The 27,503-nt window shown below is 40.1% G+C and overlaps 1 protein-coding gene across 2 annotated transcripts; it reads right to left on the reverse strand.

Moving 5' to 3' along the window:
• Window positions 1–207: 207 nt before the first annotated feature.
• On the reverse strand, window positions 208–19,827 carry SNX10 (sorting nexin 10). 2 transcript variants are annotated; one of them, XM_042043660.1, is made up of 6 exons: window positions 19,775–19,827; window positions 14,458–14,544; window positions 11,764–11,864; window positions 11,081–11,179; window positions 2,844–3,059; window positions 208–2,401 (listed from the first exon to the last, which is right to left on the reverse strand). In XM_042043660.1, the coding sequence occupies exons 1-6, from the start codon at window positions 19,796–19,798 to the stop codon at window positions 2,323–2,325; spliced, it is 606 nt and encodes a 201-aa protein (XP_041899594.1). In that variant the 5' UTR covers window positions 19,799–19,827; the 3' UTR covers window positions 208–2,322. The 2 variants fall into 2 exon arrangements, with proteins under 2 accessions (XP_041899594.1, XP_041899595.1); XM_042043661.1 differs by lacking the exons at window positions 11,764–11,864; window positions 14,458–14,544; window positions 19,775–19,827 and adding an exon at window positions 11,669–11,737.
• Window positions 19,828–27,503: the final 7,676 nt, after the last annotated feature.

Genomic DNA, 27,503 nt, shown 5'->3' on the forward strand with positions numbered 1-27,503 from the left:
GCTGATACAGGAAGGAGACATACTAGAGAGCATGGAGTACTTTCCCTCCCCCATTACTAAGAAAAATTCCAGTAACACTAGCTACACAAACAACATTCAAAAGATAAATATTTGAACAAATTTCTGTCAAAGCTGAGAAGAAAGATACAGTAGTCTTACATTTTTTTTAACAGGATGCCGAAGAAAGTAAGAGAACAACAATAGAGCTATTAGAAAACAGATATTTATTTCAGAAACATCTTCATTTGGAAAACACTCGCTGGTATACTGATAAGCTCCTAGAATTAAAAAGTAAAATCAGCAACGAACGCTCTCCAAACCTTGTGTTTCTATAATTTTTGTCAGGTACTGAGGATGTGTTAGTAAGCCAGAACTGTAAAGTGCTTCAAGAGTTTAGCTCAGTCTTTTAAAGCAAAAGAAAAACCTACATTGTGTTAAATAAAAACATTAATACCCTTCTCAACATTATTCCAGTTTTTGGTTTTATATCTTTCCCATCTTTTAAATAAATTTGCTAAACAAATTTTTTTGTAATGTGCCATCTTAAAAAAAAAATAGAAAAAAAAATCAAGTAATCCAAATCTCTCCCTGGCAATAACAGCTATTTTTTTAAGCTGCTTTTAGTGATAACTTGTTGCTTTAATTAAAAGTTATCACTTTTACATTAAAAATAGCATTGCTGCTAACTCACAAGCTGAGATGGTGAATAGATACATTTGTGCAATGCAGTAAGACTGAGCAAAAAGAAACATGGATATTTATCTTACAAAGTGCTACCATCAACAAAATACAGTGGCTTAAAGTAGTTACCTAAGAGATGTTATTCTCAGGCTAATAAAACCTGTTTCTAAAATTACACATTCCCAGCTGGATGCTTTAAAAAAGCATGCCCACACATGTTTATGCTACCCCTTACTAGCTATTTAATAATCTATTGTTTCTGTAATTCACAGGTTTTAAATGCTCCTTCTTTGAAAGTAACCACAGAATTCTTAAAAAAGGAAAAAAAAAATAAAAAAGGCATGTATGTATATCCATTTCTAGGCCGGTAACTACTGCACTGAAGTTAATGAGAGCTTTGCTAGGGTGATCAGACCCCCTAGCTCTTTTTAATAGCAGTTAAATGTCAAATATAAATACAACACCACAGTGAAACATATTCCTTTGACAGAATCTGGGACAAGACACTACGCAGCTGCTGTGAACAATAAAGAGCAAAACTGACGTTTAATCAAAATAAGTGTTGGTGGTTAAGAAGTTGTGTTCAAGCCTGCCTTTTGTTTGTGAAAAAGTCAATATTCCAACGTGTTAACTACAGCCACAAAGATATCAGCAGCTCCTGTTACTCACAGAGAGTGGAGAGGGCCACATCCATGCAGGGTGTTAGAGCTGTGTGATTATCATAATCTCAGAGAGGGAGATACTCCCCATTTCAGCTGCTGAACTAAAACACCTCTACCAGCATCTTCAAATATAGATGCCTAAAGTTAAAGATGTTTGGTGAAATCCTGGCCCTAGCGAGTTCAATGCAAAATTCAGCCATTAGTTTCGATGGACCTCATCCAGGATTTGCACTGGGAATGAGTATCCATAATTCCCTGCAAGCTGAGAATCTCCAGCAAGCCTAGAAATTATGTAATTTTTATTTATATTTCTAAACTTCTAAGCAACCATACTCAAGAATTTTTGCCTTCAGTACTTAGGCATGATAAAACCAGTCTTTCCATAAACATTACAGAAGGACCAGAGGAAGATGTATTTATATCTCAAATTGTCAGCAGCCTACAGTTTGTACGAATGCTGTTTTGCTGATGTTGCTGAGCTACTTTAAAAGTGAGTACCTTGGTGGGGTGTGTAATTTCATCACCAATGTCAAATGACTGCTAAAGATGAAACTTCTCTGATGCAAATTACTAAAAGATGCTTTGAATATGTTTGATATGATATACCAACTTTTAAGATGAGGAATTAAGTTAGCTTTATTTTTCAAATCCGAGACGTGCACCCACTGACGGAAATATTTTAACTGCCACGTATGTCCGAAGAGCATGACTTACCCAATACTAAGATTTTAATAGTCACAAACACATAAATAGGTAGCATGTAGACCTGCATCAAGATACATTAAAAAAAAAAAAAAATCACCAAAAAGATAGTATCGAGGTCTGTTTTCAATATTTTGTAAGGACATATGGTTGCATTAATGATGGGTCTTTTAGGTACACATTACCAGACAGCCCTGTTTGTGAGGTACGCGTAACCAGTAAACAAAGCAGAAACTGCTCTGTACTGTCCTTAAGATAGCAATACAGGAAGGATTTTTCATGATTCTTCAGAAGCTGGGCTTGCTTTACATCCACATGAAATGCTGTCATCACTAGGTCCGAGCCCGGAGGATGAACTGCAGAAAAGGGGAGAGGGGGGGAGAAAAAAAAAAAAATAAAAGGAGGAAATTGGTTTTCACAACACACTCAAAGCCTGAGTAACAGAGGAGAACTTTAATTATCTCCAGTCACAAAGAGAGACAGGAAATTTGGACTTTTAATTAGCCATTTGGAGTGCAGTTGGATATTTTTTTAGCAAGATAATTTAAACGCGAATAATTCAAGTCTGACTAAATGAAATTCACATAATCAGAATGCAGATAATTGAATTTCTACTGCATTCATTAATTCAGTGTGGAGGTGTGTGTGAAGACTTCTATGATGAGCTGTCACAGCTCAATAAAATCTCAGTCAATTAATTTTTTCATTATCTTAGTATTACATCAACAAAAAAGTGAAGCATGTGCGTGTGTATGTATGGATATATAATCTCAGAAAGTAAGGATATACGGAAATCACCTCTCTGAATCAGAGTCTGCATCGTTTTTTCCTTTTTTTCTCTCTTCATCTTCTATAGGAAAACGTCTGTTCAGAGAGGCGAAACTGTGAATCGCATCAGCAACAGAGTATTTGGTCTGTCCAGACACACAGGCCTCCATATCTTCTGGGCTTAGCTGAGTCTGTAAGAAGAGGTGAAGCCTACTATCTGAAAGCAGTAACGCATCTTGTAGGATCCTGGAAAAAGGAAAAAAAGGCAAATGCTTATATATAACCTGCACACACACACACACACACACATTCTAAAGTGTTTTCCCAGAACAAATTCTAAACGATGTCCTGCTTTTAAAGTTTTCAGATGAATCCTAAATCAGTAACAGAAGGCAATGAACATATTAAAATGATTAGGTGCGTGTTACTTTCTTATTACATTATTTGGAATTTTAGGTGAGTAAAAACATGAAGCTAATAGTTAGGCACATCTGCTATTAGAATAACTTCAAGGACATTTCTTCCATTTAACCATCTGCTATTACCACATGGATCAATTAATGATTTTTAGGCAGTTGGAGGCATATACTCTTACAAAAACTTGGTCTTTTTTTTTAATAGCCAAACTTTTATAAAAATTACAAGTCACCGATTTGTTTGGTGGAATAAAGAAGTGTGTAGAGGGACAGTGAGTAGGCAGAACAGACTTCATGCACATGCAACATCAGGACTTTGGAATACCTGTTAACAACTGAGCCAACACTACCCAAAATTATTTACACTGTTAAAAATATGCACATATTTGAGCTAGAATGAAAATGTTAATACTAAACACTGATTTTAATTTACATGCAGATAGTTTTCAGAGACTCTTAAATTTTATTTAATTCCTGCTATTATTTTCAAAAACCACTTTTAAAATTTGGTTTATATAGATTTTAAATTAAGTCTCCAAATAAATTTAGCACAGAGTATTTACTTAAAACCCACGACAGTAAACAAAATACAATACATTCCAGTAACACAGAAAGTTGTAGAGAGACTTTTTCAAGGCCTGAGAATTGAGGATCATCATCACTATATTTAAAGAAAAGATATGCAACTTTTCTTCAACATTTCTTTAAAGAAGAAATTCTTTACTATGCAAATCCTAGAATGATTAACAAGAAACTTTTTAAATTTGTGTGTGTCTTTTTACTCATGTAATAAAGACATCAGAAGCTATGACCATGCCAAAGAATGCTCCACAGAAAATTATTTAAATATCTTTAACGCTACTCAGAGTCAGTATTTACCTATTTATACCCATTTAGGTTATAGTTTTTACCAAAAAAAAGTCATTGATGTGCAACAGGAAACAAGAGATGACATTAATGTAAGAGCTAGTAAGAGCAGAAAGAAATACTGCATTTTAAAGGTACTCTGACTAAAATGAAAAGTGTAACTGATTAGTTCCTTCTCTTGAATAAGATTAATGGTGTGTTTGGACTGTAATGTTTTAAACACAAATACGTTCTGAAAACTGTTCTCTAAAGCAGCCAACATTACAATAACATTTAATAAACACACAAAAGGATTTCTGGCTTCATTCAAGCCTATAAAAATCTGACAAATTAAAACAAGTAGTAAGAGATCTCCACATGAAACCACGAGATACTTGTGTGCGTGCCCATTTCACTTGCCTAGGTGAACACACACACAGTCTCAACCACTAAACTCCAACTCCGACACCTTCCAATGAGGAAATGTCTCCAACAACCCTAATGATCTACCAGGTGCAGGTAAAATTGAGTCTCAGAAAGACCAGATTCTGCTGAAGTTCGAAATAAGCACACTTTCATACCTAAAGAAAGCCTTTTTAATGCAGTCCAAATTCTCGCAGTTTTAATAGCAAATAGACATCTGTAAAATCAATGGTGTAATGTATTAATAGACAGGAAAAGTTCTTTGTAGTCTGAAGGCCAGCAAAGACTGTGTAAAAATGATTCAAAACAGAATTTACAGGTCCACACACCTTGACAGCAACAGCTTCATGATTACAGTTCGAAAAGCCATCATTCAGCAGCCACTAAAAGAGGATTTCAGCCTTGACTCTTGATACACCCACATTCCAAACAAAGACAAACATTGCAACAAAAAGTAGAAGTATCATTCCAGACAATAAATCCGCTTTTATAGTTTATGCAATTGGGGAGTAAATATTCTCCTCCTACTTCTCTTAAAAAGAAAAAAAAAAAAAAAGAAAAGAAAACCAAAAAGAAAAATAATGTGCTGGAGTTTCCTGTAGAGTAACTACAGTTACAGTTTTTTCCAGTTTTTCCAGGCACAATGAGGGGATGCACATTCCTGCAATTCTAATATTTGCGTGTCTAATGCCAAGTAACACAGCAAAAAGCCAAGTCATTAAATTCTGTGAATGGCATTTAGTTTCACAAATTTTCCTCTTGCTGCACCTTCAAAAGTTTCCTGCCAACCAGTGAAAACACGAGTAACTAACTGTTCATGAGATTACACTACACTTACAGCTCTGTTGCTGTTTGAAATGTATTTTATTTTCTTTATAAAATAACGGGTAATCTTTAAAATTGATTTTAGATGGTTTGAGGCATTACACCAGAGAAGTAATGAGCACTAATGTCAATGATATTGGACACAAATTCATTTTAGCTTTATTTCATGTCCAGTACAATTCTGCTAAGCCTTGAACTGCTAAAGCACTGTTATTAACTCGGCAGTAACCTAACACATGGAACAGCAAACAAAAGTGATAAGAGTACAGACTGATCAGGACCTCAAGGCTACTGTCCTTTTTCTGCAGCTATAATTCAATTTCCAATTTTACTTTACATTGGACTCATTATTTCACAGTAATTTTCTTTTCTGCTTCGTAGTGCCATCTGGAGGTGAAGGGAGTGAAGAGAAACCAAGGTGCAGAAATGGAAAGATGTTCATAAAGCTAATCATACCCACACTCATATACTCATATATTGTGTGTGTGTGTTCACTATGTGTTCACATTGAGACCAAACACTCAGTGCATTTTGCAAGTCATTTAAAACCATTCTGAAATCAAATATACAAACACCTTTTACCTGGCCGTACCCTTGAAGAATTTGTTTTCTCTTAATTAAAAAATAACTCCTGCTTTTCCTGCCCCCTCTAAACCAACAGGTTAGACTGCTTTTTAATTGCATGCTTCAAGCAATCAAACTGAAAAATAAATTCTGCACTACCCATAGGTGTTATGCTTTCCTGTTCAAAATACTCTTTCTTCAAGGGAATACCCATACATTTGTCACCAGATGGTACTAGTAGTATTAAGTGCTGGTATAGCAGTTGCTCTCTGGGGCTTTCACTGTCCTGGGGTCTCACTGTGTGAAGGGTTGTACATTTAAAAAGTAGACCTGGCTTCAAGGACTTAAAAATAAAAATTACGAACCACCGCTTACAAATGAAAAAGGCAAGAGGAAGGGAGGAGTGTCACAACATTACTACTCTGATGTCTTCACAGAGACTGGACGCGTGCGCAGTCTCGACACAACCGGCAGCACTCCCAGTGCTTCTTCAACACTTTCACTGCAGCCAGTGCCAGGCAGGGCTGTGGTTACAGTGATGTAAATCAGCACTCGCTGCCACTGCGCTAATGGAAGAGTCACGGCTCACGGTAATAATTCCTATAAACTGACTGAGCACATTTAAGAGAACAACAGACCTTCTATGCACGCCTGGAAGAAGAAGGAAAGGCTAAACCCTGCAAGTCTTGATCCCATCAGTAGTCATTACTTGTCAGAGATCTCACTCCTCTTGGCCAGATTGCTCACATGCACAATGACTACTTATGTGATTAAGGGGGCTGCAGGATAAGGCTCTACATTAGAATTAGAGATAATAATTTTTTATTCACAGCCACGTGAATCCTTGTTTGTAAGCTTTCAGTAAATGCTTGTGATCTCTAGACCTTTAAAGAAGCAAGGCTGAAAATCATCACTTCACAACCAGAAGAAATAATGTCATTTTTGAGGAAATGCTGGATACTATATGAGGAATATTTTTCTTTTCCTGTGTTATGGCAAAAATATTTACAAAAGACAAAACGTGTTTTTTCTTATTTGGACAAAGTCCAAAATCTGGTTTTCTTCAACATGATTTTATTAGGTATATTATACACTGTTCTGCTGGAGGAAAACAACATATGGCTGAGCAGTACAACTTAATCCTAACTAAAGATTTCCTGTATCTACTGTAACCTAATACAATGACAGATGCACACTTGAATGTGTGTGGAAGGTTAACACTCCGATTTTGTTTTCGACAAATTTACTCTGCCCGTTTACATCAGATCACGAGAGCAAGGGAAAAACCCAAGGAGCTGAGAGGCAGGGGATGACAGCCTGTGCTGTGGTGCCCTCTATTGAGCATCCAGTCCCTCAGCCCCAGCCCACACCAAACAAAGCCCCAGTTTCCTCTTTAAAAAAGCTGACTGTGTTTCCTCCTTCACTTTTTATAAGGGAGGAAATGTTACTGATATCAAGCAACTGTGAAGCAACTGTTGGGTATGTGATAATGCGTGCGGTTAGGAGATGATTAAGCGACACGTGCCTGCTGCACATTATTCCCTCACCAGATAGGAAATACCAGCAAGGCTCCACTGGAGAGAGCCAACCTGCCACTCCTTGGCCACTTGCCCAAGGTGGTTCCACCTGCCCTACAACTGCTGATGCTCCTGCCTGAGCCCCTGGCAGGGGCAAGCTGGCATCCATCCCTTTTGTAGCCAGTCTCCCAGTTTCCACATCCCCGAGACAGCACCCAGTGGAGACACCTCCAGAAGAGACCTCTGACCCTGCACCAGCTGCTGCTTGTGGGACTGCAGTGGGAAAGGCAAGGAGGTGGGAACAAAGGGGCAAAACACCAGACACCTTCAGAAAATGGCTCTGCTTTAGGCAGATGAACTTTGGGTGGCTTGCTCACTCCAGCACCCAGCAAGCCCAATGCATGGCCCTCTGGAGCAGCAACACTGTGGATGCCCTCTATCCCCAGTGGATCCAAGCATTTCCTTTCTCAAAACTCTTAGTATGTCTTTCACTCCATCATAAACTGCATATCTGAAAAGTAATTGAAGAGTAATCCTTCTCCCTAAATCACATAAATTTTTGGGATCCAACTATATTAAATATATAAAAAAAAAAAAGAAAAGTCATCAATTGAACTCAACTTCATTCAAAATGTCTTTGTTAATTAGTTTTCTCATGAGCAAACCCAAATGGTCTTCTGTGAAGGCAATCTAAATCCCAGAGTTAGACATACACATCTACAAAGGGATGAAAGCAAAGAGGATCTTCCAAAAGCTAAAATTATAACACACTGTTTTAATTTTGACCTCTAGTTTAAGAATAAACTTTTCCTGTAAATTTACAGGCATCCCCAAAGGACAAGGATACTTAGCAGGAAAAACACATAATTTTCCTTATTCTTACAAAGTAATTCATAATTGAAAAGGGGCTAGAGCTGACTTCCGTTAATGCAAATGGCCTCTTGAAATATTAAATTACGCCCAGACAAGAAGTGAGCTTTACAGCTCTTCATCACTCAGAGATAATAACCTGTAAGACAAGTAGATCTTACCCTGCATTTGTGCAGTAAAACCAAATCAAAATGGGACACCTGTTCCCAGATTTCACCAAAGTCTAGTGCTTAACTTCCCAGCTGTTGGCCTAATTCTTACGCTACTGTGCTCAGCATGGAGAGGCTTCACAAAGGCTCTAAGTGTGCACTGTGCCCTGTGCTAACTCACCCTGGAGTGGGAAGTGAGGAAGGACAAGAGGACTCTGTAGCCATCCACATATAGGCAATATGGAAGTGTTCCCAGGGCCAGAAGCTGAGCACTAGAGAGCCTCCAGCTGCTCAATCCTTGCTTCTCAGGCATGCGGCTCCTGCACAGGCAGGCACTACAGCAATCTGGTCATACAGCAGCAGGCACAGGGCACAAACCAAGATGCTGAAAGATCTAAATCCCCTCTTCAGAGATGTCTTGGATGCTGATAACACCTGGGATTCCTGCATCACAGGTGGGCATTTAAAAATGTTACCTGCAAACCTCTCCCAAGACAGGTCCATGCAGACTTGAATCCCATTTCTTCCCACTGCCACAAAGAAACACCAGTAGGACTGTGAGCTTGTGCACAGTGACTGCTGTCATTGCTGGGCTGAATGGAGCTCTCAGCTTTGCAGTTTTCGGTTATGCCTCCTCTCTAATGTATCAGAAAGGTCCTGCTGCATCTGACATTGCCACCCCACAGAATGTGTAGCATCCAGACCCAGAGCTTCAGTAAACTCAAGTGCTTATATTATACACAATATATATGTAACATATGCATATTGTACATATAAAACTTACATATATACAGAATACATGTGTATATTTTACATACATATGTATATTATACCTGTATATTATACACAGGTGTATATATATTTATTATACATTCATTCTTGTTAGGGAGTTCCACATGTTCAATTTCAGAGAAAAAAAATCATAACCTTTGGCTCAGAGTCATAAAATGGGGGGGGGAAGCATCATGGCAGTGTCGCTGAGCCAATAGGAAGGTGCCTTCTGTGAGCAGCAGCACAGCGGGGCCAGCCAGCAGAGGGCAATGGTACAGCACATAAGCTGCCAGGCCAATACATCTCAACGCAAGCCCTGAAAATTCCCTCCAACTACTCCCCAGGGCTGAGAGAAAGCTGACACTCTTCTAGCACTCAAGTTCAAACATTTAAATCATTACCTTACAACTGAGTTCCCTCTTTTCCCACTTCTGGACTAACAGCAGCATGGTGAAATACTCCACATTCTGTCCTTGTCTACTGTCAGTACCCATTTAAGCTACAGTCATCCACAAGACTGGAGCATGAGGATGTGTTTTAAGATAATCTACCTTTCTGTTTTGCTTTTTGAAGTGCAGACAGTGTTTGTAAACATTTCTGATGCTGATATACCATATCTTGCTACCAGAATGGCCTCTTTGCCATTTTAAAATGAGAGCATTTTTTTGAAATGCACTACTCCATGGGGCAGCACAGCTAAGATAGAACTGCTCAGACTCAGAAACCTAAGCTACCACACTCTTCATTATCACTGACATGCTTCTAGGAGCACAGCCCTTCCATTTCACTGCTTCTCTTTCCTGAGGTGCAAAAATACTCTAATCCTTTTCTGCTTTCTCTTCCCTGTCTCACATGCCTTCAGCCAATATTTATTGGCTGACCTTTTGGCCATAGATCCTATATAACTGCATACAGAATATTATTCCTGCAGCAGTTAGCTGTCCCTGCCTTCAGCTGCTAAGCCTAACAAATATACCTCAGGACCAATGATTTGTTGTCTCTTAGGGGAGGCTTATAATACATTGACTGGAAAGATGAATAGCCTCTACTTGCAGTGTTTCACCATGCCCTTACCCCGAGCAGCAGCTAACAACAGCCAGCAGAGGTACACACAGCTCCTGCCCCAGCAGCTGTGAGCAGCCTGTTCTCACACCAGCAGTGCCAGGGCACTACAAGAAAGGCAGAAAAAAAGCAGAAAATTACACCAAAAGGGGCTCAGCCACTACAGAAGGTGAAGTGGTCACAGCAGTGGGACTCAGGGATGCAGTACTGAAACTCATACAGTACTCCCTTGTAATGCAGGTCAGACTCTAGCTAAGCCTGATGAACAATTTTACACAGATTGCATCTACACTGAAAATGGTCACAGCTGCTAGAGCTTGCTTATGTTAGTGGGACTAGTAAACAAAGTAATTTGCATTATAGGAAAGCTCTGTGTTAGGAGATCTCACTAGAGAATTTTCCCAGGCTCACAGAAGTTTAGCCCACAAAGACACTGATTTTCCCTGAACATAAAGGGGGGGGGGGGGGGGGCCTTTCTTCTTTGTACAAGAGCATCTAGCTCATTATTGAAAGCTAGAAATAGCATCACAGTGAAAGATCTCCCAACCTTAGTATGCAATTGCAACGTGATTTAAATCTAAACATATTATCTATAATCAGTGCAATGAAACACAATGGAAAAGCCCCAGCTGAAGTCTCCTTATAACCAATAGAGCTGAAGTCACGTGTATGAATTATGACAGCGCAAGTAAGAAATATAGCTAAACATGTAGCACGTACAGATGACCACACGGTGGCTCTCAAGTACCAGAGATGAGCTATTTTAAACCAGGAATTGATGACCTCATAAAAATCCCAACATCTCTACGATAGGCTGTACTCACTTTTCCAGGAATTCTTGCAGACCCTGACGGCGATGGTCCACGTGATGAGGATTGTTCATATTGAAAAAGGGATTTTTAGATGGCAGTTCAGGTAGCTGTCTTTATAAACAGGAAAAAAATACACAGTTAAAACCAAATGTGAAACAGCAGAGAAAAATGCAGTAAGCAAATGCCAACCCCAAGCATGTGAAAATCATGGGTCATGTTCCAGAAGCTCTTGAAATCAATTTGGGAACACAGAGCTGAGAAACTGAAGGGCTTCTCACACACCTCAAAAGGGAAAATAAATTAATCTGATTTTTCTGGTCCAGTTGTTAAGCCTGCATCCATGTCTGGCTGGGTGTCTTATGGTGCTTGCATGACCTAAGCAAACTAAAGAAGAACAAAGAGGAGGTACAAGCACCTACACTAGATTGTTATTTCTTCTACCTCTGCATAGCAAAAGAAAATACAGACCAAGTCTTACAAATTAGAGGGGGGCTCACCAAGCAAAGGCTATCAGTACAAACCACATTCTTCTGGGTCTAAAGCACATAAAATGCATTGTACAGAATAAACTTGTGCTAGTAAGAAACACAGGATACTTTCCAGATCTGATTTCTGTAGTTCTCCGGATTAAGATGAAACAATCCTTCCCTCCATGACTGACAGATTATTAAATAGCCATATATAAAGTTGCTCACATAAGCACTGCATTGCTCTGAAGCCTCTGCCGGAGCCAAACAAATTCTCGAAAGCGTCGTCTAACACAGGATGTTTTCCTTGTAAAGCATATACTGTTTGTCTGTTGGGAAATAAAACACAATTATTTTGCAAATCAGCTTAAGCTGAAGCGCAGGCATGGTATTAAAAACACATCCAAGATGTTATACTGATGCCTGAGACACCAATGGAAAGCTTGACATTAATTCAATTCATGTTAAGGATGGTGCTTTACCTCAGACAGGACTGGTGACAGCTGCTACTGCTTCTCAGGGAAACATTTTTCATTGCTTTCTTTTTAAAAGCAAAAGATTTGGATTACAGTGCAATTTACAGTAACAGGAAAAACAGACCTCAAAAAAAGGTTTCAGTAGATAACATCAATCTTTGCAGGGGGAAAGGATCATCTTTAGCTATTCTAGTTACCATCCTGCAAACAGCTACACAGAGTTTTTCCTGTGCGCAGTCCCACTTAAATCAGATCAAAGAAACCAATGCGACTGCTCTCCAAGTATCAGCATTTGGAAATTTTCCCACAGAACACTATCTGTTCACTAGGAAAATGACAATTCATCAAAAGAGAAACAATATGTGGAAATTAAATACTTTTGCCAAATTTTCCCATGGAGCATGCATTTAGATGAAATGCCACATACCAGACAGGACTCCATTAGAAAACTGCCTGCAGTCCAGCCCACCCTACCCTCCCTGCCTGCCAGGAGCCATAACTCCAGCCAGCCACAAGATGCAGACTGTAGAGAGCACAAAGATGACAGCCTTCTGGAATAGAGGAGCACCCAGGATACCACACAGTTTAAAAAGATAAATGCTCTAAGAGCTGGGTAGAAGGGGAACTCAGCTGCCCTAAAATACAGGCAGACACAATACTTTGAGTCCACTGAGAAGTCTGTGTGGGAGGACTGACCTAGGGATTGGTCTCCAAAAGCCCTGGCACTGTGGTGGCAGGAAGCTGAGTTGATGCTTAATGGCTTCAGAGATGCCCAGTGCTGGATCATATAACACTGTATGCTGGGTTTGTTGGGGGAGAGCTAATTTTCTTCACAGTGGCTGGGGCTGTGTCTTGGATCTGTGCTGAAAACACTGTTGGTAACACAGGGATGTTTTTGTTACTGCCAAGCAGTGCTTGCACACAGCCAAGGCCTTTTCTGCTCCTCACCCCACCCCACCAGTGAGCAGGCTGGGGGTGCACAAGGGGTTGGGAGGGGACACAGGGGGGACAGCTGATCCCAGCTGACCAAAGGGATGCTCCATACCATATGGCATCATACTCAGAAATAAACTAGGGTGGAGGTTGGCTGGGGACTGCCACGGCATTGGTTACTTGGTGCTGAGCATATGTTTTCATTTGCATCGCTTGTCTTTCTACAGTTTTATTTATTTTTCTGTTTTTCTTATTAGTATTGTTATTATTATTGTTTAATGTTATTATTAATGTTACTACTACATTTTGATTATTAAACTGCTCCTATCTCAACCCACAAGTTTTCTCTCTTTTACTGCCCTGCAATTCCCTTCCCTCCATCCTGCTGGTGGGACAGGGGGGATGTGAGCAAGCAGCTGTGTGGTGCTTAGTTGCTGGCTGGAGTTGAATTATGACACATTTGATCTAAACAACATCTCCTCAACTTAGCAATTGCTGAGAAAGCCTTAATACACTTTTATTCAGAGGCACTGATGTCTGTGAAACAGTAATACAGCACCCACCCTGCCAAATCTACAGAATTTCTATTTGCCAGAAACGAAAAATGCAATTGCTTTGGAACCAGTACTTGAAGCACATTGCAAACTTGAAAGTTTCACAACTCTGATTGCCACACAGGAGAGAAATACTTGTCACACAGACATTTAATAAGTCATCATTTGACTGCTTGCTCTCCTACACTAACTGCTTAACTCTTCCACAAAGGAAGGAAATGCTTTCGGTCTTGTGCCAAACATTAACCATATAACTGCTGCTCTCAAATACCTTTATTTTACACTGCAGTTAAAATCCCTGGATCTAGATTTGGCGAGTTAGGGTAACGCCTTCCATATGTCATCCACCAAAGAACAATCAACAAAACAAAATTATATATAGGACAGATTTAAGGCACAAAACCACCATAATTACAAGTGCACTCCCATTAACATACGGTGGACTACAACCATAAACCCAAATGCAATTATTTCACACATCCAAGGACCACTAAAGTAGCATAATATGAATGTCAAGGTACACTGAAAACAACCACATTGCAGCAACCAAATAACTTGGCAAAAAGAACTGAGGAGAATTTAAAGTACAAATAACCAGATAATTACTTGAAGAGAAAGTTGTTTTCCCATGAATACCTGAACATTCTTCTGTAATGGTTAAGATATCACTGACTGTAACAGTCTTCTAGCTGGTAATTAAAGCTAAGAATCGTCTGTTGCAAGACATTGTGGAATGCACAAGTGAACACATAAGGTTCAACCCCAGCTCTGCCAGACCTACTACATGGCCATTGGCAAACCCACCTTACCTGTTCCACTGCAACTCTGTTGTTGAAAAAGAATAATAGCCCCCAGCATCCCAGAAGCAGAAATTCCATTTATATCCCGAAGACAATCCTGGCTTGGACAGAAACAGCAATAAGAGCCCAAAGAATCTGTTCTGATATTTTTATACTTACGTGAATAAATATCTCATAGTCTATGTAAGAATGCCACGAGTCTTCTTTCTGTATCCTGGGGTCTCGCACCAAGACAGTTACAAACTCCTGTAAGTGCATAATAAAAATCAAGCAATTAATTTCAGAAGACAAAGACAGCCCTAAATACTCTCTTGATTGTTCTGCTGTTCCACAAAGTACTGAGTCAGATTAAAAGCTGAACTGCTGTTTTATTGAATTTTGCAACCCTATAAATGGAGAAGCAAAAAGCAATGAATCATCTAAGATACACCACATGTCTGGGAAAGTCCCTGCCAAACTGAAAAGGAGTATTTCAGATTAAGTAACACTGTGAGAAGTCATACATGTTTCATGCATGGGAGATGCGATCTTGGTAGCGACAAACTGAAAACCTTATATTCTAAGTCACACATGTAAAGGAGAACAAGGCAGGTATTTTGGGCTTTTCCCACATTTGTAATCAACACTGACAAAGAGTACAGCTGAAGATGTGGCACTGGGGCATTTCTGTTCCAGTCTGCCCATCAATCTGCCCAACGAATCAACACAGCTATACTGCAGAGCATAATTTCTCATTTTGAGGGGACAATCATATAGAGTATTAGTTGTAGAAGATGTCATATCTAGCTTACTTCCTTGTAATTTCTACATTTATGTAATAATTTAGAGGGATCCCAAAAGAGAGCGAGAGAGAGGGCCTGCAGATGTTACTGTAATGTAACTGGGCATCACTAATGGGAATTGGAAGAGACTGAAGAATGAAATGTTTCTGAATACCCTCAGCTAATGATCAAAATTTTGTTGTAGAAAAAAACAAAACCAAACCAAACGCGAAAATCCTGATAAATCTGTATATTCATACTAGGATGGAAAATATTCCTTTAAAATACAAAGGTCAAAAGTGTGCTTAAATACCTGCTACTTCTGGAGCAAATACACAGGCTGCCCTACTCCAGTTTCTTAAATAAACTATTCACCCCAAAAGCTAAGCCAACCACTTGGCAAAGACTAAAAGAAAAGCGTATCACTTTAAGCTGTAGATATATTCCTCCTGAGAGGAAGGCACTGCACAAGATCTCCAGGTACAGGAATCGACTGTGGGAGGAATGACAGTGTCTCTGGTAAAAACCATGCTTTTTTTAGTACATATTTGCATAAATCAAGAAATCTTGAACCAGAAAGTTCTCAAAATCTGTCTTCCTATGCCCAAACCAAAGACATCAGAAATAAAAGCCTTACTCTTCAGCCAAATCTTCTCCCCTGACACACACTTCCATGTACCACCACTGCAAACCTTCAGTGGACTGACAGGAGAGCAACAACAACCTTGGTAGGCCAAGATACACTTTTTCCTGAACAGCCATTGCACTCTGTACGTAGCAGGGAGGCATTCAAGGTCTGGATTAAATAATTTTCCTCTCTGATTTTCAGGTGTTACTGCTTCAGAGATGGGGAGCCTCTGGTCTGATGGCTGGACACAGCCTTTGGTTTTATGTCACCTTAGCCCGGCTCCTGGTCCCAGGGGTGCTTTCTGTATAATTGGTGGTTACCCTTCTAGTGAGTATTATCATGAACACCTTGCCAAAGAAAGCACATTTGAAAGGCTCCTGCTACGTCTGATGCTTCCTTCCTCGCTGAGGAGCACTGGAGGGCCAATTCTCCCCTGCAGCTCTTTAACCCCAGCCAGCATGACACAAGAGGAACAAATGAACAAGAGCTTTAATCATTTCTACCAGCTGAGGGTCATGCCTTTACTTTTACAAAAACACTAGTGGGACATATGAGGAAGTTAGTTCTGCTCCAGAGAAGATCATGAGCAATGTGCTGAACACAGGAGAGGGAAACCATTTTTTTGGTTGTTTTTCTCCACCTGCTTTCCTGTCTATAATATTTACCACAGACAGATAGATAGATAGGGCATACTTTCAGATCCACTGTACCATCTTTTAATGTTCAAAGTTTGTCTTCCCCAAATTCCTCTTTCCCTGTGTCCCAGTCTTCTCTAAAGCTGCAATCACTTCTCAACATATTTTCTTTTCTTTGCTGAGCACTAAATGCATCAGTCCTGCAAGTGGAAGAAAAGAAATGATGCCAAGATGCTTTAAACAGGACACTGCACTCCTCTTCCCTTCGACTGCTGTAGCACAGGAGTCACAACCTCAGGCAGCCTGCTCATAACCTGACCTCAGTCTCCTTCCCCTCATCTACTGCTGTATCAGCTTCTTGTTGATCTTCCTTTTGTCCAGATTCCCCAAATTACCCCATTTCCAAATAACCTTCTATGACCCTCTCCTTCGTACAGAATCAAAGTAGTCTTCGAAGTAAAATACTTCTTTCGAACCTCTATTATACCAAAGAATTCTGACCAAAAGTTGCTATTGTATATGCTGCCAGTTAGCTATGGCTTACCTTGCAAATCATTCCAGACCACAAGATTCACATTGGAAAACTTCTGTACACTTTTGACTTGCAATTAACTAGTCACTGAGCTTCAATATGGAGGAAGTTAAAACCCTTCAGACTCTACCTACCGAAGAAGGGAGACCTGCTGTATATGCAGGCAGTGTCTAAGCAGTAAAGAACTGAGCCAAGAGGAAAAACTATCTGCAGAACAGCAGAGCACCTCAGCAAAAACTTCAGCCCTCACACACGGTCACTGTCAGCTTTGATTTGAAACACCAGGATTTCAACAGAAGACTGGTGTTCCTTATTTTTCCCCCCTTATTTACTGAAAAAATGACAAAACTGAATTTAGAATGAAGCAAGATAAACAGTAAGCAACTATAAATGAAAAATAAAAATGTACAGCGTTTCTCAAGATTTTGGGTTACTTCCCCTATCCATCTCTTGAATCCAGGAAGTGTTAACCCCCATTCCCGTTACAGATTTTGCTGCTCTGAAACAGTGGCATTGCACATGTAGGCTGTTCCTTCTCTTCTGACCTTTAAGACTTCTCCAGAATACGAGAACCCACTGGGAAAACAGCATTGATCTAATCAAAGCAGACCTAACCGCCCAGTATAAATGATGATCTGCTGCCAGAAAAGGTGCCTATGCTTTTGCAATCCTAGAGAAGTAGGCTTGTAAAGGCCAATATTCGCATACAGGCTTTGTTATAGTTCAAGCAGAGTTAGGTGGCAGAATATTCCTCTGCGAGATTGCTGCTGTATGCTCAGTCCATCCTGCATTCCCTAGTCACAAACAATCAGGAGGTTACAGCAGTACTGAGCAATAACTGCCTCTCTCCTCTGTATGTATTCCACTCCCTCCCCATCATCCATTATCACATCTATAAAAATGAGGATACTCTCAATAGACGTGTCTATTCTCAAGTAATGCACTGTCCACTTGGGGGAGGTGACGCTGACCTCTCCCTCCCACAGACCAATTGAAGACTAACTTAATCATCTGTCACAAAACTGTATTGCAGTCCAGCTGTACAACATGGGAAACTCAGTACAAAGAGTGCCAAGGTTTCAGGGACTTTTTACTTTTGCCAGCTGCAATCGTGTACAAGGTGTCTTCCTCTCCTGCCCAGTGTTGCTTGGTTTTTCCAGAATTGCAGATCTAGCTATTATGCCACATTACATGTATTTTCAGTTTTGTTTGGTTTTGGTTTTTTTCTTGATTGTATTGTTGAGTTTTTTTTTAATCGAGGGGCACAATACATGCATTTATATCAATGCATTCAAGAATGCGTGTCCTGTAACACTTCAGTGCAACAATTCTCTCAAAACCAAAATTTGCTGTTGACACTTAAAAGTGTCCAGGCTTGGGCATGGAGGTCTCTTGCACTGGGAACAATATATACTCGAGAGAAAGCTACTGAAAGATGTGGCATCTCCGTTTATTCCTTCTCTCTGGAAACTGCTAAATTCAAAGGCAAGATATTTTCTGTCCAAACTGCTAATGCTATAGCTTTGATACCGATCCCAGCAGCCGTGCTGGCCTGAACATCTTCATGAATATTCAGAATCTTCAAATCTGCCCCCAAAGTAATCATAACTACTTAAAAAGCAGGAATTGCAGAACAGTTTCTCTGGCTGGATGTGCCTTATAATTCCTGGCTAGACTAGCATGGCACTGGTGGTATTTTGCTACCCTGTCCTCAAGGCCAGGAGCAGTCCAAGTAGATGGGGTCACACATAAATGACAAAATGGCCAAAGTGACACCCAAACCTGGATTACACCTACTCCCTCATGGTTACAGTTCTATGCAAAGAACATGAGTGTTGACAGCAGAGTAAAAGGACAGCACTGAGGTCACACAGACACAATCACAGAAAAACAAAATGTTCCATTTGGATCTGCCGCAAAAGGAAAAATAACCCATAAAGGCAGCTGAAGCAAACACTAGAAATCTTTCTGTTTTCATTTTTCTCTTTCTTTTTTCTTCTCCTTCTCTCTTTTCTCATTGGATATATTTCTGCAAAATGCAATGGATTCCTCAGAGACAAGGATTAGGCAGAAGCCTGACTATATAGAATCTGACTACAAAAAATGTGTCCTTCTCAGAAGTCTCCTACTAGGAAAATAGGAAATCTGACATGGAAATATCTATTTTTAATGTGAGGGGAAAATCTGCCACAAGAAGGAGGAATAAAAACAATCTCACATTGGTTGATTATTTGTATTAATCATTTCAGCTGCATTTTAATTCAAATGTCTGTGCTCAGGACTGTATCAGGTGATAAGCTTGTGCTCCTGTTACACATCTGATTAGTCAATAACCCCTGAAGCGTAATTTTCCACAAAGCTTCCAAGAAAAATAGTGTATCCCATCAGGTTGCCTGTTAGTAAAAGGATCAGCCACAAAAGACATGGGGCTTTTCATGCTGTGGGTGTTGGCATCTTCACTCCACGCATGCTGAGTAGTAAGGCTGATAAGAGACTAACAGCTGAACAAAATAATTTGTTGAAACTTTTAATGTTCATTGGACTGAGCAGAAGAGAGCATGCAAGTGGGATTCTTGTGGTCCATGCAGCTGGTAATCAGAGTTCAGACCCAGCTCCAACCATTATGTTCTATAAAATATCTAAAGACTGATAAAAAGAAGACTCCATCCAAATCCTTCTCTCCCATCTCAATGTCTGAGCCCCTTATGCACAGTCACTTAGTCTGAATGAGTATTTGATTCTTCTATCAGACTTTAACAGAAGGAACTGGCACTGCATCATTCCAGAATATTCTGTATCCTGGCAACTAAAAGTATGAAGAATATAACAAATCTTCCCTGATCCATGTGAACCTTAACGAAATTCAATCCACAACTGCCACACTTGAATACTTTTCTGTTAAAGCTTAGATACAACTTACCTGCTTTTCATGTTTTGGCGTCATCTTCACTGGTTTGTAGTACAAAAATCAACCTGAAAAAAAAACCAGAATAGACATCAGATTGGCATTTAGTAGTTATTTAAAGGTCATTATCACTTTTGTTATTTATTAGTAGACAGTGGAAAAAGCCAGGGTTAGTGCCATATACAGCAGAAAACATCCTTGCATTAACTATATCTCAGAATGTATTCATTTTAAAAATAATCCCTTTTTAGAAGCACTGGGCTAGTCCCCTGCTCTATATATTTGTCATACTTGACAGTCCAGTGATGCCTGTCCATCTCTGGAAGTCAGTGCTTTTCTCCTCTGCTCCAAGAGCCATCTCAGGGTTCATCCTCCTACCCACCTCCCAACAGCTCTGCTCTGCCAGCATTCCCAGTGCAGAAACACAGCTGAGGCAGGGCTGCCTGTGCCTCACTCCCAGATGCTCAAGCACAGGTCTGCGTGACTGCAGCTGAGGTCCAGAGACTCTTAAAACATCTGAGTCAAAAGAATCAAACACCCATCTCAACCATTCCCTGAAACTCAGAGAACTGGAGACACAAACTGCTTGGATCCTTCAGGCTAGCTAAAACTCAGGCTAAATTTCACAGTGCCCGTGGTTTTCAAACCTCCATGTAGGGAAGGGTATAATTAGACCAAATCAAAACATCCTGTCATTAACTTACATTTTAACTCTACTCTTTCACTGAAAATCTCAATAAATTTTTAACTGCGTCTGCAGTCCAATAAACTGGACAGTTTGCTCAGGACAGGTACCCACATGGGAAGAGCAGGACAGCTTTATTTACTTGCCAGCTTATACACACACCACCTCCTGTTTAGTGATACAGAGCTTGAAGCTGCTCTTGTTATTATACAACTACATATTTAGGTCAAGCCCAGCCAAGGAGTGCTGAACACCCCACCCTTGCCTGATGCCTCTTCAAATTACAAACTCCACCCATTTAAATAAAACAGGGCACAAAGATAAGCACACACACATTTTTGTGACCAGGAAATTATTTTGGAACAAACACTTTGTTGTCAAATTTCTATAGGCTCAGTTATATCAAAATAGGATACTCTTTTTCCAAATAAAAATACCCATACATAAGACTTCATCCTAAAGGGTGCCGTTGTATAGCTCCCATCTTCATAAAGATAAGGCCGTCACGTCTTTTCTATAGCTAGAATGGTATTGATAAAACAGGAATATCAAAAACACACTCAAATTTTCTTCTTTTTTTATCTCCATTTATTTATGCTTAAGTGGCATGTATGTTCTGAGCTGAAGTTATAGAAGAGCACTCGGACATTTCTTGCTGCACAGGCTCAGCAGTGTCAAGCACCTCTGCAAGGTGGGGGTAGAGAATTTGCCTCACTGGTTCTAACTGCTGTTAGTGCAAAAGTGTATTAGGAACTTTCCTTTTGGGGAGATAAACGGCTTTTACCTCACAGGAGAGCACAAGCACACATTACATGACCTTTCATGGAATTGCATAATCATTTAGGTTGCCTCCAAAATCATCAGTCCCAACCTTTGACTCACTACCACCTTGTCCACTAGACCATGGCACTAAGGACCACGTATAGCTGTTTCCTGAACTTCTCCATGGATGGTGAAGTGACTCCACCACCTCCCTGGGCAGTGCATTCTAATGCTTAAAAAGCCTTTCTGTGAAGAAATTCTTCCTGAGGTCCAACCTGAACCTCCCTCCCCTGGTGCAGCTTGAGGCCAAGTCCTCTTGTCCTGTCAGTGGTTGCCTGGGAGAACAGGCTGATCCCCACCTCACTACAGCCTCCTTTCAGGCGCTTGTAGAGAGCAGTAAGGTCTCACCTGAGCCTCCTTTTCTCCAGACTGAACAACCACAGCTCCCTCAGCCTCTCCTCATAGGATTCACTCTCCAGACCCTTCCCCAGCTCCATTGCCCTTCTCTGGACTCGCTCCAGCACCTCAATGTCCTTCTCCAAGTGAGGGGCCCAGAACTGGACACAGGACTTGAGGTGCAGCCTCACAAGTGCTGAGTACAGACAAAAACACTGTGTTGGGTTCAGGCTATTTGAAGAAGATTCTTTCTGCTGTCTCTCCCCATTAAATATAGTTGTAAACCTATATATAGTTTGATGTTATTTTTCCCCCTTTCAGACCTTATTGAATTTGCTGTGTTTTTTTCAAGATGGCAATTCAAAATTTTTTTCTAGTTATGTATCTTTATTTCATCAAATTCTGCAGTGTGTTTCTCTTCTGTCTCTAAGCTGATTTAAGTGAGAAATTATGCAAGCCCAAAATATCTCATTCCTAACACTGCTAGCAAATGACAAGGCTGAAATAGCACGTTTCATTTTGTCATCTGTTTTTCTAATGACCGAGTTATATACTGGTGCAGGTTAGCAAGAACAGCTTAAACTCCAAACAGCCACCACAATTTTAAATATTTAATGGCAAAAATTTAATATTTCAACACCAAAAAGCTTCCTAAAATATTTAAAATACATCAGTTTTTCATGAAGTAATTTGGGAAAAAAAAAATCAATAATGGAAATGCAAACCCCTCAAAGCTGCCTTTTTTCACTGATTTCCGTGAGATTGCCCAGTCATGCTGCAGCCACTTGCAAATATACTGAATGCAATACTCTGTCTGGTAGCAAGATATATATTTGGGGACTTCTGTAACACATAATGAAGCCAGTGAAGCAGAACACACAGTGAAGCCAGTGAAACTTCAGCTTAAGAGGTTATCTTTTTATCTTGAAAAAAAATCTACCCAAAGTACCAGCGATGGAGCAGCCATCAATCAGAAGACAAACAGAAGGCTTTTGGTCTCTTTTACTCTAAACAAAATGTCCTCTGATAGAAATGAATGAGTGCTGGGAAACAGAATCAAAAAAAGCCACGGGTAGATCTGTAGTTTTGATAAAACACTTTCTGTTGTGACTGGGAAAACCCCCCCACATTGCTTTGAGTACGTTTTTGTTCTGCTTCTGATCCATTATCAATCTGAAGACCTCTTTTTTATTTTAGTTTCATATCCTTACTATATCAACTGCTCCTTGCAGTACATATTTTTGATGGTTCTTAATTGTATAACCAACAAAACTGCCAGGGAACAGCTCCACAACTGCCAATGACAACCACTCAAAAGCAAAAAGATTACGTAGGATGAATTGCCATACTTCCTGTGCCTAAAAAAGAATCAGGAAGAAGAGGGGGGAAAAAACCACAAGTACTGCAGTGCTTTTCTTAGGGAAAACAGATAAACTGCAGTGCTCTTCTTAAGAGCAATAGATAAACAATATCAAGTATTATATTTTATTTCATGTTTTAGAGATTAGTTTGTATTTTAAAATCTAAATTAAAACTGATAATCTAACATTACTAGGGAAATACCCTTTTATCATGTAGATAGATTGCTGCTAAAGGAGGAAGTAATTTCTCCCCAGCGTTCCCCAACTGAAAGATGAAAACTCAAGCAGTAGCACAGACAAAAACCACTTGCTCTAAGACCAGCATGAACAAATGCAAACCCTCCTGGCTGCCTCACTAGTAGCTGTATTTAGCTGCACTGAAATGTTATGATTTCACTCATACTGGGCAGTGGCCTATGTAATATCCTTATCTGCTTTGGGAATGCTCACGCATTCCATGTGCCCAGTGTTTGCTCTCAAGGATAAATGCTGGTAGTCAGCTCATGCATGCATGCATGCATGCATCCATCCATCCAACCACCTTTGGTTATTTCTAATCATATAACTAAATGACCACCTTCAGGCTTTAATGGGGAAGTGTGATTTATTTTTAGACCTTGGTGATGATTGAAAGTACTATCCAGTCACAAGCAAAGTCCTCAGCTGTGCTTTCAAGGCTGTTCCCATCATCAGTATCAAATGAAACTTTCATTCAAGGCTTCAATATGACCGAGAGAGATAAAAATTGAATCGCTAAATGCTTACAAGACTTTCCTGCATTTTATGTTTTGCTCACCTTAAGACTCAAAAAAAAGTCACAGTAATTTTCATTTACAGCCTGTAGAAAGTTCAGCTGCATCCATACATGGAGTTCACTATCAAAGAACATGCCCATGTACACCTGGCCATGCTATAATCCTGAAAGGCAAGTGATCCACGTGGATTTGTAAAGAGGGGGGAGGAACAGGAAGAATAAGAGAAGATCTGGAGTGTTCAAAAAACCCCCAAACCTACAAAAAACTCAATTCCATGCTAAAACATAACTATTACTAAGATTTGGGATAGGATAATGCAAATTTCTTTTGGGGAGCATTTGCTGTATTTGCAGAAGCCTCAGGTTCTGGACTAGTTCTTAAAGGTCAGTCACTGGCAGAGAAAGTCACTGATGTAGAAAGAGCATCTCCTGAGATGCCTGTGCCGCTGCTGTTCCAAGGGAGTAGGAAATAACAGAGCTAAATCCCCACTTAGTACTAACCCATAGCTAGTCAGAAGCATGGATGAAATACTACTAGAGGTTTCAAATGAAAGGATAACAAGTGAGAGAAAGCGATGTTAATTTGTTTATGGAACAAAAGTGCCTGAAATCGTAAGATCAAATATACTGTATGTATCCATGGAAAGGTCTTCTAGTCCAGCAGTGACATAAGTGTGACTTACTCTGCAACCTCAGAATACAAGAAATAGGCAACATTTTGAGGGCTTATTCCCCAGTTTTGAAGGAAAAAAAAAAAAAGAAAACTATGTATGTATGAGTGTATGCCACCTATATAAAGTGTACCATTCTGTGCTGCCAAACTCACCGCATCCTAACGCATCTTGGCACTTACAGCAATCGGGTACATGGCTATCACAGAACTACTGCTCTTGTTGATGGGAAAAATCTTATTCAAATGCTGTTCCTCAAGCAGGGACTTTCAGTCAATCTGGAATAACTCAAACTCAGCATAAGCAAATGCCTTCTACTTCACCTGTTCCACCTTAACACCTGGGGTCAACCCAACTGCACTGATGCGGGTGATGAGTTCACTTCTGTTCCTCACTGTTCATGAACCAGATAGTGAGGACTGAAACTCCAGACTGTGCAGGTGACAGAGTATCTTTCCTCCTTTCTTCTATCCCGATGGTTATTTGCCTCACCCTCCCTCAGCAAATTTCTGTAAGGATCTGTTGTTCAGATGCAAAAAGAGTATGAAAGACATCAGCATTTTCATCTAAACTCTACACAACAGTCAGGGGGCCGCAGCCTGCTTAGTGAAGTCAACAAAATTAAGTACCCCTTGAGCAAATCCTTCACACTTCCCACACTCAAGGTACCTCTTTCATCAGTGTTGTACTACAGTAGGAGCAGAATCACTTCATTGCTGAGCAAAAAACAAACACACTGTCTAAACTGCTTTTAAAAGAACAAGAGCTTTCCAAACCACTGACAGAACTCACACACCTTCCCTTCAACCACAATGCAATCTCGAAAGGCACTGCCAAACATCATGCCTTTGTGGCTACACTTGAAATTCCCAGGCATTGCTGCCAAGATGCTTAGTTAACTACTCCTTCCTATGGCATTTCAGTCCATTTGGTTTCTAAACACTTGTTTATGGCCACCAGGTATAAGACAGCTTCTCCTCAACCATTACACTAGCATTTCTCCCCAGTCAGCCATTCCCTTGTCCTGCAATCTTCCTGGCTATCAAGACATGTTTTACCAGAAGAAAAAAAAGACACTATACAAGAAATTTTCACTCATTTCAGAGGAACTTGAGAATCAAAGAGTTAATGAAAAATGTTAATTTCCCTCTACCCTCCAAAACAAATACATCACAAGGATTATAGTGTCAGGTGTGGGTCACAGATTTCCAATTACAGTGGTATTATACCACACTTTGAATTGCTTCAAGTTAATACCATATTGCTGGACAGCAGTATGACTTACCTACCAAGTCTCTCTGAAACTTCTAAAAGCCTAAAGGTAAACAAGGAAGAAGTACTAGGAAATCTGTTCAGAGTAGGAGAGAGCATCATATGTTTCCCCATTCTCTTATTTTTCTTTTTTTTTTGTTGGGCTGGTTTGTTTTTGGGGGGGGACGGGTGGTTTTGTTGGTCTGTTTTGTTTTTTGCTTTTCAGGCTCAAATTGCAGACATATGCACAACCAAAGGACTTCATGGATATTCTGCAGTTTCAGGGGGTTGCTGATCTCAGAGCGACTATTACTTTGGTTTTCTCATATTAGAAACTACTGGTAAGGCTAACATTGGCATCTTGGGCTTTTAGGCAACGACTACAGAATAGTAGTTGTGGGTCATGTCACTGAAGGAATAGTACATGGCAGAGTTGGTCATGGTAATTATTTATTACTCAGGGCTAGTGCTTGCCACCCCTTCTGCAGACAACCTGGGGACCACTCAAAACGTTCCTGCAGCTCTAGCTCCTGTGTTTTCCAGGCAGCCTGTCAAGCTGGTCTGCCATGTGAGACTGCCTTTGCTACTCTTTCCAATTCTCATGGTGCATAAGAAGTAGATTAAACTACACAAAATGATTTTGTGGCATAAATAATCACAGGTTTTGTTAGGACATTTTCAGAAGGCTGACAAAGAGATAAGGCAGTCTTCGAAGGGAAGCACTGGTGACCTTCAGAGTAAAGTTTCAGGAAGCATGCTTGCTGCAGAGAGCTTCTGAGATCCCTTGAGCTAGCAGAAATCAATTTCAGAAGAAACAGCAACCTTGGCAAGCCAGCAAATTCAACCATCTTTTCACCTGTACTCAAGATGGAAAATACTGGACAGGCACTAGGCTTCTTACTGATACTTACACACAACAGGCAGACCACTGGCACTGAAAGTACCTTTGAGAAGGGAAAGCAGCAAGAAATTTCCAGGCTAAACCACTTGCTGAATAGCACCTGTGTACTTTGCAAGTGACAGTTCCGCTCAGTTGCAGAAGTGATGAGTGAAGATGTACATGTTGTGCACTCATAAACCATACACAGATCTTACTAGGTACACCAACACAGACAGATAAGCCACCCCGAGGTATTTTTCACATGATGCCAGTTACAAACAACACATCAGACAGCTGTAACTTCTAGAAACCAACAAGATGGGGGTTGAAAAGAGAGACTAAAGTCTCAGCATTTTGGAACACAGATTAAATTCCTAAGAAAAATATTAAATGCTGCTTCTGAAGGAAGGTTCAGACAATGTATGTCTTTCTTTGAAAAATGCATGTTTCTGTCAGGAATTAAGTCTTTAAGTTGCCTTAAAAATAGTATCTTTCTCAAGGTATCTCTGTAATAACTAACTTTTACTTATCACAGGAAAAGAAGGGCTGGTGAAAGCCATATCTTTGCTGCTGAGTAAGCAGAGCAAAAGTCAGCAAATACCACGCAGTCTTATCACTACATTTGTGTCTCTGTCTCTCAGATGCAGAGGCTGCCATCACCGGAACCCTTCCCTTCCTGACTCACCCACTGGAACATTTTGAATCTCACATGCCAGAAACTACTCATTTTTTGCTCATTTCAAACTCTTTTAATGTATGATACAATTTTTGTCTGCTGCTTGAATTGCACTGCATGTTTTAGCTTGGCTTTTTTCCTGCTGCAGATTTCCTTATGCCATCAAAACATCTATTTTTGTGATGTGCTACCTGCTCCAATCCAGGAAGTGTCAGTGTTTGGACTTGGGCCCAGAGAGGAAAGTAAAGCAAAAGTGATAGTTTTGGCCACAGCCACAGAATTAGAAGTCTCAGTCTGATGACATGTGT

This window comes from Corvus kubaryi, unplaced genomic scaffold (assembly GCF_017639235.1).
Source record: "Corvus kubaryi isolate FWS band 111438036 unplaced genomic scaffold, C.kubaryi_AGA036_p1.0 37398, whole genome shotgun sequence".
In the NCBI taxonomy this organism is placed as follows: domain Eukaryota; kingdom Metazoa; phylum Chordata; class Aves; order Passeriformes; family Corvidae; genus Corvus; species Corvus kubaryi.

What these genes read in the sequence shown, in the direction of transcription:
- SNX10 (XM_042043660.1), bottom strand. Translation starts at nt 19,798, where the DNA reads ATGACGCCAAAACATGAAAAGCAG. An exon ending in ACTATGAGATATTTATTCAC is followed by an intron (nt 11,865 to 14,457) that starts GTAAGTATAAAA and finishes ATTTCCCAACAG; the next exon opens with ACAAACAGTATATGCTTTAC. An exon ending in CTGCAAGAATTCCTGGAAAA is followed by an intron (nt 3,060 to 11,080) that starts GTGAGTACAGCC and finishes TCCTTTTTCCAG; the next exon opens with GATCCTACAAGATGCGTTAC.